Source organism: Ictidomys tridecemlineatus, chromosome 7 (assembly GCF_052094955.1).
Source record: "Ictidomys tridecemlineatus isolate mIctTri1 chromosome 7, mIctTri1.hap1, whole genome shotgun sequence".
NCBI lineage: Eukaryota > Metazoa > Chordata > Mammalia > Rodentia > Sciuridae > Ictidomys > Ictidomys tridecemlineatus.
Genome location: NC_135483.1, coordinates 140,547,267 through 140,559,621, shown reverse-complemented (window position 1 = coordinate 140,559,621; position 12,355 = coordinate 140,547,267). Strand labels below are relative to the sequence as shown.

Below are 12,355 nucleotides of genomic sequence, written 5' to 3'. Positions count from 1 at the left end.
GTATGACCTACAAAAACTCAAATATGACAGATAATAGTCCCAAACATAAATATACAAAACAAATTTGATATTTTTTCCCATTTAAATCTTCCCCATATCAGGACCACTATCGTTTATGCAATGGTATTCAATGGGATTCTCATCTATCATATCTAAGTCAAAAGCGAAGCTTACTGGTTACTGGTTCTACCTCTAAATAATATTCTCAATCTGACAACTAAATCCAGCATCTCCTCTAACACTGTTAGAGCATGTTAGAGACTAATGTTTTGGTCTTCCTTCTTTTACTCTTAACCCTATTATGTGTTCTTAGCATAGAAGTCAGAATCATCTTAAAAATGTAAATTATATGACTGTGTACTTAAAATCTCTTAATGCTACTAATTATTCTTAACTTTTACAAACATCTTATTATTGAAAAGAAGACCAAACACAATCTAGCTTTGCCACCCCTTCAACTATCCCAGTTCTCCATAACACTTCTGAATTTGTTTATTTACTAGTTTGTTTACTGTTGACTAGTTGTTTCCTGTTGGCTAGAAAATAAATTCCATGAGAGCAATTACTTAGTTTTATTTGTTACTTTTTCCCTGGTATCAAGAACAAAGGCAACAGCTAGGTATAGTGGCACATGCCTATAATCTCGGCGACTCAGGAGGCTGAGGCAAGAGGATCACAAGTTCAAAGACAGCCTCAGTAACTTAAGCAAGGCTCTCAGCAACCTAGGAGACCCTGTCTCAAAAATAAAATAAAAAAATAAAAAATAATAAGTGGTTAAGCACCCTTGGGTTCAATTCCTGATACAAAAAAAAAAAAAAAAACAAACAACACAAAAACAAAAAACAAAGGAGGCTCTGTGGAATGAACACTCTTATTGCAAAATGAGACAGAAGAGGCAAGCCCATTTCTCCAATATCCACTATGCTGCCTTCTTTTTTTTCCTTTTCCAACAAGGGGAGATAATAAATCTTTGTTTGAATACTATAAGAGATTGATTCCCTACTCTTACCCAGTACTTTTAAATGGAAAAAAAAAAAAAAAAGCCTGATTTTCAAGAATGTCACAATTAGAGGTCAAAGATTTGATTATGGAAAATCTCCATTTTACTAAATCTGCTAGTTTATCTAAGATTAAGTCTTTCTAAATGTTTTACATCCACAACTACTATAGTATTATTCAGAATCACTTTTCTATCTGCAATTTTTTTTAAATTTCCCAGGGACACAAACTACCAAGTAAACATCAAATGTTGTTACATATTTATCTGGCAAGCTTAGTAATTTCAAACATGTCTGAGAAGTGAAAGAAAAAAAAAACAAATAGTACTCAAAATATTTCTAATATTTTTTGAATATGAGACGCTTTCATGATAAATATTTGAAGTGATAGATCTAACAATTACCCTAATCTTATTAGTGTATGCAGGTATTGAAATATCACACTATGCCTCACAAATATATACATTATGTGTCAAAAATTTAAAAGTATTTTAGCCAGGCATGGTGGCACACACCTGTAATCCCAATAGCTCAGAAATGCTGAGGCAGGAGGATAGCGAGTTCAAAGCCAGCCTCAGCAATGGCAAGGCACTATTCAAGTCAGTGAGACCCTATCTTTCTTTTTTTTTTTTTTGTGTGTGTGTGTGTGTGTGTGCTGGGGATTGAACCCAGGACCTTATACATGTGAGGCAAGCACTCTACTAACTGAGCTATATCCCCAGCCCCCTACCTCTAAATAAAATACAAAATAGGGCTGAGGACATGGCTCAGTGGTAGAGCCTCTGAGTTCAATCCTCAGTACCCTCCAAAAAAATTTTTTTTTTTTAATTTAAAGATTATTGTTGACCTCTTTCATGCTGTACACACAATTCATGCTGCACATGATTCCATAAAACTTACCAATATATTATTTTTAATCCATAGATTGTTTGCTAGAGAGAAGCTCCCCAATGACAGCAATAAATTGGGAGCAAATAGTATAACACATGGAAAGGGGGCAAAAATATACACACACAATGTAAACTATAGAAATCAGTTAATCAACACAAGAGTACGGGCCCATGTAGAACAGGTCATAAACAGTCTTAACATTTTTTCTTTTGGTTCTGGGAATTGAAGCCAGAGACTTCAACGTTAAGCATGCAGTTTACCACTGAACTATAGTCTCCGGCCCCAGTCCTAACGTCTTTTAATCAAAGTGTTAATACATATTGTGTATAACACTACCAGGTGATCATCTCAAAGTAAGATCTTGATTTTTTTTTTTTCCCTCAGTACCACTGAAAAACCCAGGGGCACTCTACAACTGAGCTACATCCCCAGACTTTTTTTCCTTCTCCTTCCTGTGATAGGACCTCACTAAGTGGCCTCCAATTTGCAATTCACCTGCATCAGTCTCCCAAGTAACTGAGATTACAAGGATACATCACCATGCCTGCTGATCTTTGTTATTTACTAGTGTGTGACCTTTGGCAACGCTTTTGCAATAAAACCAAACTAAAGACCCAAGGATTTCTTCCAATTTCCAAACACAGGTTCCTCATTTTTTTTCTGAGCCTTCACAGATTCACCTCTAAAGTTCATATTTCTTTCTATCATGATTATGTTTAGGTGATGTTTACTCTAAAATGATGTAGGCTGTCTTTCACACTCCAAACCAGCAGTGCCTCTGATGTCCCTATTTTTACCAACAGTCTGTTCAAGGTAATCTATATTTTTCCTTCCTTCCTCTTTTTTTTTTCCTTTGATGTGTGTGTGTGTGTGTGTGTGTCTGTCTGTCTGTCTGTTTTGCTGGGGATTGACTCCAGGGCCTTGCACATGGTGGGTAAGTGCTCTGCCACTGAGCTACAGGCTAGTGGCTCAGCCTTATTGTTTTTCCATCATGAACCTCAAAATTAGGCTAGCCTCCACCCATTTCCAAATTTACTTCTACATTTTTAGTTATTTGTTACAGCAGCACCCCACCTCCTGGTATAAAAATCTATAGTTTTCTGTGAATGCTACAAGAAATTACCACAAACTTGGTAGCTTACAACCACATTTGTCTCCATGTATAAAGGAAAAGTCTAAAATCATTATCAGTTGAGCCTTCAACAGGTAGCACTCCCTCCAAAGGCTCCAGAAGACAATCCACTCCTTTCTTCTTTCAGCTTCCAATGGCTAAGCATTCTCTTTGCCTTGTGGCCACATCACCCTGCCTCTGTGGTCACAGTGCATTTCCTTCTAACATATCTTCTGCTTCCCTCTCATTAGGATACATATAGAGGCATTTAGAGTCCATCCCAGATATTTTGTAATAGTCTCGAAAATTAAAAAAATTTTTTTTAAATTTTAGATGGACAAATACCTTTATTTTGTTTATTAATTTTTTTATGTGGTGCTGAGGAACAAACCAGGGCCCCGCACATGCTAGGCAAGCGCTCTACCGCTGAGCCACAACCCCAGCCCCCATCAAAATTCTTAAATCACATTTCCAAAATGCTTTTGTGTGTTTGGGTATGATATAAGGTAATATTCAGTTTCCAGAAATTAGGACATGGATATCTTTGGGAAGTCATTATTCAACCTACCATAAATATAGACTTTTTCTTTCCAGATATATACTTTTTAATCCCTCTCTTTGCTTTTGCCTTCTGTTGAAACCCTGGTTTCAAATAATTTCATAATATAATCACTTCAGTTATCCCATTTTCATAAAGGAAAATAGGAGCAAAATTTGTGGGATTAGAAATGCAGCAAGAGAAATTTAAAAAGATTCTACATGAAGAAAAAGAAGAAAATTTAGATAGTTTCCTCTGGTTGCTGGGAAAAGAATTCCCAAGCTTACAATAAAAAAATCAAGAAGTTGGTAAATAAAACTCTGACCATAAAGTGAAGGCTTGTTTATTTATTTAGTACTAGGGATTGAAATCAGGGGCACTTAGCCACTGAGCCACATTCCCAGCCCATTTTTCTATTTTATTTAGAGACAGGGTCTCACTGAGTTGCTAAGGGGATCGTTAAGTTGTTGAGGCTGGCTTTGAACTCGGGATCCTCTTGCCTCAGCCTCCCAAGATATTAGAGCTATAGTTGTGCACCACCGTGCCAGTAGCCTTTTTTTTTTTTTTTTTTTAAATGCAGTATTGAGGATTGAACCTAGGGATGCTGTTATGGTTTAAATGAGTTGCCTCCCCAAAGTTCCTGTTAATGCATGAATATTCAGAGGTGCAAAGGTTAGATTCTGAGAGCTGTAACCTGATGGGCCCATACTACTTTGAATGGAATGACTGGGTGGTAACTACAGGCACCTGAGGTGTGGTTAGAGGAAGTAGGTCACTGGGGACATGTCCTGAAAGGCTGCAAATGCATTAAGTGCCCCTTCTTTCTCTTTCACTCCCTCCCTTTCACTCCCACCCCTCTCTTTCTACTTCCTGACCCCACCATGAGGTGAGCAGCTTCTCTCTGCTGGACCCTTCCCCCATGATTTGCTGCCTCACCTTGGGCTCAGAGCAACAGAGTTGGCCACCTATGGACTGAAACCTCTGAAACCATAAGCCTCAAATAAACTTTGCCTCTTCTATGTTGTTCTGGTCCGGCATTTTGGTCACAGTAATACAAAAGCTGACTAAAACGGGCACTTTACCACTGCTACATTCTCAGGCCATTTTTATTTTTTAAATTTTGAGTCAGGATCTCAATAAGTTGCTGAGGCTAGCCTTTGAACTTGAAATCCTCTGCCTCAGCCCCCTGATTCACTAGGATTACAGGTGTGCACTACTGCACCCAGCAAAAATGAAGATTCTTGTTGTTGTTTTAAAGAGCATTATAGTTACACGAAGAAGTTGGTTTATTTTGATAAAATCATACATGCATGGAATTTAATTTACTCCTTTTCAGTCCCTGTTCCCCAGAAGATCACCAAGGGAATGAACAGACTAATGATCATGATCACGGGGCTAATAAAAATGACAGGAAACTGGTCTGGGGCTGTAGCTCAGTAGCAGAGTGCTTGCCTATAAACAACTAAAATAAAGGCATTTGTCCATCTATAACTACCAAAAAAAAAAAAAAAGACAGGAAATTAAATACTCCCACAACTAAAAAAAAAAAATATGTGACTTTAAAAGTACTCTCATAGGACTGGGAATGTGGCTCAAGTGGTAGCGAGCTCGCCTGGCATGCGTGCGGCCCAGGTTCGATCCTCAGTACCACATACAAACAAAGATGTTGTATCTGCCGAAAACTAAAAATTAATATTAAAAATTCTCTCTCAAAAAAAAGTACTCTCATAAGTCTCTCTTCTGTTAAACATTTATATTTTAAAAACTGTCTTAAACTCAATTGGAAAACAGTTAAAAAATAAATGTTCTGTTCTTACCTCCACACAGTCAAAGTTCTCATCGACTTTAGATGCATATTCAACGCGAAACATTGTTGAGAGACTACCGGCAATATAGTATAACAAGATCTTCAGACCCTTGTAACCAAAAGCAGTTTCACTGAAACAATGGGAAAAAAACAGCAATAATCAAAATAAATTTCTGCAAGTCATTAAAAAATATTAATCATACATATAAACAAATTAACTTCATGGATAATTTTAAGATTATAAACTATACTTATTTAATTAAAAAAAACATTTGAAACATTCTATTTTATATATGAAAACTGGGCTTCAGTTTTCATATATAAAATAGAATAATGGTGCCTAACTCAGAAATATTTGGATTAAATGAATAAGTTAATATATGTAAACCACTTAAAACACTGAATGGCATAATGTATATGTACTTGATAAATTGTTAGACATTATTATTGCTCCTATACCTACTACTAATAGTAGTATTACTAAAAGGCATTTCAAATGAGACAAGTGTTAAAGTAGGACTTGGCTAGGCAAGTAACTAAGACCTGACCTTGGGCCAGTCCTTCCAACTTACTGCTTGCTTTTATTGCTAATATCCATAGTTTCTAAAAACAGTGATAGCGGGGCTGGGGATGTGGCTCAAGCGGTAGTGCGCTCGTCTGGCATGCATGCGGCCCGGGTTTAATCCTCAGCACTACATACAAACAAAGATGTTGTGTCCGCCGAAAACTAAAAAAAATAAATAAATATTAAAAAATTCTCTCTTTCTCTTTAAAAAAAAAAAAGTACTGACAGGAGTTGTTCTGAGTCCCTGTTTAAAAAACAAAACAAAACAGTGATAGCACCTATCTTCCTTTCTTTCTTTGTTTTTCTTTTCTGTCTTTCTTTCTGCAGTACTGGGATGAACCCAGGGTCTCACAGGGTTTCACACTTGCTAAGCAAGCACTTAACCACTAAAATCACTTAAATCTTTCTATGAATTCAGAAAGCAGAACTGGGCCTGCTGATTTTTCCTGCTATCACATAGCCTTATTATTATTTCTTATCCAGCTTTAAAAGTCTTCTAAAAAGCAAAGGAAAAAAAAAAGTAAACTCTAAAATACTCAGAACAGTAAATCTATAGATGGAAATTAGATTAGTGACTGCCTAGGACTGGAGAATCAGAGTGGAGGAAGGAGTTATGGGCTTTTGGTGAGAGTGATGAAAACATTCCAAAATTAATTATGATAATGGTTGTACCACTCTGAACTATGAAAAACCACCGAATCTTGCTTTTTAAAATAAATTGACTGTCACCTGCCCAAATCAGAATAGTGAGAGATAATAAAGTATGTTCCCTTTAATGATACTATGCAAAATAAACACGTGCAAAATGCTAATAAAAAGCAATATCTATAAAACTAGACCTTATCCATTGAGTTAGTACCACAGGAAGGGGTTTGTTTTTGTTTTGGTGACACTGTGGATTGAACCCAGGGTCTAATGCATACTAGGGCAAGTGCTCTACCACAAAGCTGTAATCCCAGCATTAAAAAGATTTTGGGGTAAGGTAAAAATGTACTTGGAACTTACTTTCAAATGGTTCAATAACAACAATAATATATACAAGAAGAGAGAATGATTAAAGCAAATTTAACTAAGTTAAAGTGTGAATTCAGGTAAAAGATATTCACATTATTACTCTTGCAACTTCCTGCAAATCTGAAAAAAAAAATGAAATCAACAAATTAAACAAAAAAGAAGTTGGGCACGGTAGCGCATGCCTAAAATCCCAGTGGCTTGGGAGGCTGAAGCAGGAGGATCCTCCCAAATTCAAAGTCAGCCTCAGCAATGGTGAGGAACTAAGCAACTAAATAAAATGCAAAATAGGACCGAGGATGTGGCTCAGTGGTCAAGTGCCCCTGAGTTCAATCCCTGGTATAAAAAAAAAAAAAAGAAATGGTACCTATTTACTCCAATAATATATGAAACTAAAGAAATCAAATAATATGTTGAATATACTACGACATATCCTTAAAGTTGCTTCTAAAAATAAATTTCTCTAATTTCTTATTTAATCATAGAATAACAACTGAAGCCTTCTAGCTGTAGGGAAGTATGTTATAATAGAATTAGTATAACAAAAAGGTAGGCAAAAAAATTAATTAAATCTGGGCTCTGGAGTCAAACTGCCAGAATGTGCAGTCTAGCCATTCATATATCCTTAGGCAGTTACACAATTCCACCCAGCTAATATGGCCTTGAGAATTAAATGAGATAATATATTTACAGAACTAAATGATAAGTATTACATAGACTAGTGTCTCAATGTCAAAAATACTATTCTATTATGTAACCCTAACTCTAATTACATGAGAAACGAGGTAAAGAAAATAAAATCTGACTTCCAAATCTTAAAGAAGAATGGATTTTTTTTGCCATACTAATTTGGCAAACCTTTTTTTTTTTTTTAAGTTGTCAATGGACCCTCGTATCATATTTATTTATTTATATGTGGTGCTGAGAGTTGAACTCAGTGCCTCACACATGCTAGGCAAGTGCTCTGCCACTGAGCCACAATCTCAGCCCTGGCAAACCTTTTATTAATTTACTTACTCATCCCCAAAGAGTTGATGGGTATATTCAGGAAAGAAAGTTCTAATGTCATTCTCAAGATCTTCAGGAAAACGAACTGTTTAAAAAAATAAAAAATACAGAGATATTAAGGATACTAAAAGTGACAGGAATTTCTATTTCAAGAATTTCACTATAATTAGGATACAAACAACATATTTCTTACTTAAAATGTCACTATTATATAATTTATACTGGATTCTCATAAGATTAGTGAACAATGAAAAATGAAAAAATAAGTTATAGATGAAAATTTTCTAATACTGTGTTCTCATGGTCAGTGAGGTTATTCAATGGATGCCAACATATCACCTAGCAGATTACTAATTCACAGAAGGAAAGATATCTTTTCACTTTAGATATCTGATAATCACCACTTTTCTATGTGATATAATAGCATCAACATTATGGAACAGACCAACATTACATGCCTCTAACTCAACAGCATCACTTATGAAGTTTTGTTTTATAACCAAGAATGTTTATTCTAACTCTAATCAAGGTTTTTAATCTTCTAATTTACAGGAAATACAGATAATAATGAAACAAGTTAAACACCATCAAAAGGAAACAAGACAAATCCAGAATGTAGATTTGTCTAATAATTCTATGCAATAACTTTACACTTCCACAGAAATCCATAGCATGGCAAGGGAGAAATGCCTAAGAAGGGAGGAAGTCCGCTCTAGATTAAGAGAGATTAAAGAAACATTAAAACCAAATGCACCAGGGGCTTGGGAGGCTGAGACAGTAAAACTGCGAGTTCAAAACCAGCCTCAGCAAAAGCTAGATGCTGAGCAACTCAGTGAGACCCTATCTCTAAATAAAATTCAAAATAGGGCTAGGGATGTGGCTCAGTGGTCAACTGGTCCTCAGTTCAATCCCCAGTACCAGGGGAAAAAAACAAAAAACAAAAACAAATGCAGTACATGGAGCTGGAGGGATACAGCTCAGTGATAGACTGCTTTGTCTAGCACATGCAACGCCCTGTGTTTTATCCCCAGTATTGTAAAAACAAAAGCCAATGCAGTTCATGATTCTTGATTGGAATTTGCTTTTAATTAAATTTTATAAAGCTATTATAGAACTGAAGGCAGAATAGAAAATTACAGGATACTGAAGGATTACCTTTAAATTTTCTTAGCTCTGATAAGAAAATTATAGTTTTCTTATATATAGTTTGGCATTATAGTTTTATATATATATATATACACACACACACACACACACACACACACACACACACACATACGTGTTAAGGCTCATGTATTAGGAAATGTTCTGTGAGGGAGGTGTCATGATGTTCAGAAACCTACTTTTCAAATAATTCAGCAAAAATACACACAATAAAGCAAATATGGCAAAATGTAAATTGTTGACTCTAGGTGTTGGATATAGGTGAGTATTGTTTTATTCTCTCAATTTCTCCATGTGTTTGAAATTGCTCACAATAAAAACTGAAAGAAAAAAAAAGACAAGACCTGGGCCAATATAGTCAGATGTTAAGATATGAAAAAGTGGAGAGATGGGATCACAGATATTCATCTGTTAAATCTTCAATGTTTGAAAATGTTCCGCTATCTCTTAGAAATTTGAAAAACCAATTTCAAACTACTGCTTTTAATATGTATATTATATCACCATTTGCATGGGTAAAGAAGCTGAGGCAGGAGGATTGCAAGTTGAAAGCCAGCCTTAGCAACTTAGTGAGGCTCTAAGCAACTAGTGAGACCCTGTCTCAAAAAAAAAAAGGTGGGACTGCATATGTAGCTCAGTGGTAGAGCGCTTGCCTAGCATGCGTGAATCACTGGGTTCGATCCTCAGCACCACATAAAAATAAAATCAATAGGGCTGGAGTTGTAGCTCAGTGGTGGAGCACTTGCCTGGCATGTGTGAGGCCCTGGGTTTGATCCTCAGCACCACATATAAATAAATAAAGTAAAAAGATCCATTGACAACTATATATACACAAATATATATATATACACACACATATGTTATATATATAAATTAAATAAATAAAATAAAGGTATTGTGTCCATCTACAATTTTAAAAAACTTAAAAAAATAAATAAAAAAAGGTCTGGGGTTGTGGCTCAGTGGTAGCACCTCTGGATTCAATCCCTGGTACCAAAAAAATATAAAATAGTCACTAAAAATTTTCCTTCCAGGAAAACCTCCAACATTAACATTGTGGGGGAAAATGGAAGCTTAGAGCCTGCCACACTAAATGGCACATTATTGCTACATAGAACACAGGGCTTGCAATGAATCTTTGGTTTGAAAATATGTTCTATTGTTTCTACTTCTGTATATGGTTCCCATTCTTTCTGGTTTTCAGACTTAAATTTTAGGTCTTGAGGGACAAGATACATACAAGAAGATACGTGTTGTTAGCCAAAAGCAAAAATAAGAAATCACCAAAGCATATTAATCAATTTTAAGCTTGTTTAATAAATACTTAAGCATTTAACATGTGTAAAATCTGTTGACAGGTAGATGCTCACAATGTACATATAAGTGGCTTCTAACCCTCAAGTAGTTTCAGAGTTGCTGCCACACGTTTCCCATAGTATCTGACTGTATTATGGATTATTACTTAATTTACTTATAATTCTGTGTTCTTTAACTGAAATCTTAAGTGTTCTAGACAACACATTTTCTCCTGACAGTGTGAATAGATAAGTTTAATTATATTATTTTAAAACATAGGGGTAGCTCCAGTTTTGAGGCAACGTTCTTATCAGCACCAGCAATCTACAGTTAGGGGTCTCAATATTATAATACACTCTGGAGACAACATAATTAATCTCATTACACTATCTAATCCTATTGATTTCCTAAATTATCTCTCATCCCCATACAATAGTGTAAAACTACTTATCTAATGCAGTTTCTCATCCTTCCCTTAACTTCCAGTAAGTAATCAATGTGAAACTAGTGGGTCAGTTTTGTACATGAGAAGACACAGAAAATCAGAATAGTATTAAATTTATTCAGTAGATGGGTGGTTAGAAAACTTTGTGACAAAGAAAACTCAAGGCACATAAAGCTTCACTGGTGAAGACTATCAAACATTTAAAGGAGGGGTAATACCAATAATGTGATGTTTTGATACATGTGTACATTGTGTAATATTTAAATCAGATTAAACATAAATATCTTCTCAAACATTTATTACTACTTTATGGTAAATGCATCCAAAATCCTTTCTTCTAGTTTTTTTTTTTTTAGTTGTAAATGGACAATACTTTTATTTTATTTATTATATGTTTATATGTGGTGCTGAGAATTGAACCCCGGGCCTCCCACATACTAGGCAAGTCCTCTACCACTAAGCAACAACCTCAGCCCTCTTCTAGTTTTTTAACACATAGTAATTATTAACTATAATCAACATACTATACAAGAGCACCCAGAACTTCTTATTCCTCTTTAACTATAACTTAGTACTCACGGATCAATCTCTCCCCATTCCTCCCTCCCAGAAAATATTCTGACTTGAGTAAAAATAAAAACACAACACAGGGCTGGGGATATATATGGCTCAGTGGAAGAGCATTTACCAAGTATGTGGAAGGCCCTGAGTTCCATTCCCAGCACCACAAAAATAAATGAGTAAATACAAATTTTTTTTAAAACCCACAATAGAATTGGTGGATGCAAGCAAATCAGTATTTAGAAGTAAATTTAAACATTAATGCTAACATTAGAAAAGAAAAGCTTAGATAAGCACAGTGGCATATACCTGTAATCCCAGATATTCCAAAGGCTGAGGCAAGAATGTCACAGTTTGAGGCAAGGCTCAACAACTTAGCAAGACCCTGTCTCAAAAAATAAAAAGGGCTGTGGATATAATTCAGTGGTACAGTGCCCCTGAGTTTAATGTCCTTTACCTAACACAAAAAATAAAATAAAAAGTTTTAAATGGACTGAAAATTTTAAAGTAAATTAACCCAAAATAAGAATAAAAAAAATTAAAGATTAAAAATAGAAAACAACAGAAAGAAGCAACTAAAAAGATTAATAAGTAGGTAAATTTATCAAGAAAAAGAAAAAATATGAATTACCAATATCTACAAGAAGGGATCTTCTTGGTAATAGATTCCATAGCCATCTAGCTGTTAATAGGGGAGCTGTAAAGTGGTAAAGGGCTCATACAGCATGCAAAAGGCCCTAGGTTCAACCCCTACCCTGCGCGCTGGTAATAAAATACATTTTAAACAACTTTCTGGTAAGAAAGTTGGATGAAACATACAAATTACTTAAAAGACAAAAACTATAAAAACATAAGGAGAGCTGGGCGTGGTGCCACATGCCCATAATCCTAGCGGCTTGGGAGGCTGAGACAGGAAGTTTGAGGGTTCAAAGCCAGCCTCAGCAACCGTGAGGTGCTAAG

The 12,355-nt window shown here is 35.4% G+C and overlaps 2 protein-coding genes across 2 annotated transcripts in view; one reads left to right on the top strand and one right to left on the bottom strand.

Moving 5' to 3' along the window:
- The window catches only part of Slc25a12 (solute carrier family 25 member 12), a 169,673-nt gene that overhangs the window by 33,956 nt on the left and 123,362 nt on the right, over positions 1 to 12,355 (top strand). The window lies entirely within an intron of this gene.
- The window catches only part of Hat1 (histone acetyltransferase 1), a 46,533-nt gene that overhangs the window by 23,870 nt on the left and 10,308 nt on the right, over positions 1 to 12,355 (bottom strand). The window contains exons 3-4 of the mRNA XM_005324592.3: positions 7,939 to 8,014; positions 5,356 to 5,476 (exon numbers count right to left, since the gene is read on the bottom strand). Coding sequence (XP_005324649.2) covers positions 5,356 to 5,476; positions 7,939 to 8,014 — 197 coding nt within the window. The remainder of the gene's footprint in view (positions 1 to 5,355; positions 5,477 to 7,938; positions 8,015 to 12,355) is intronic.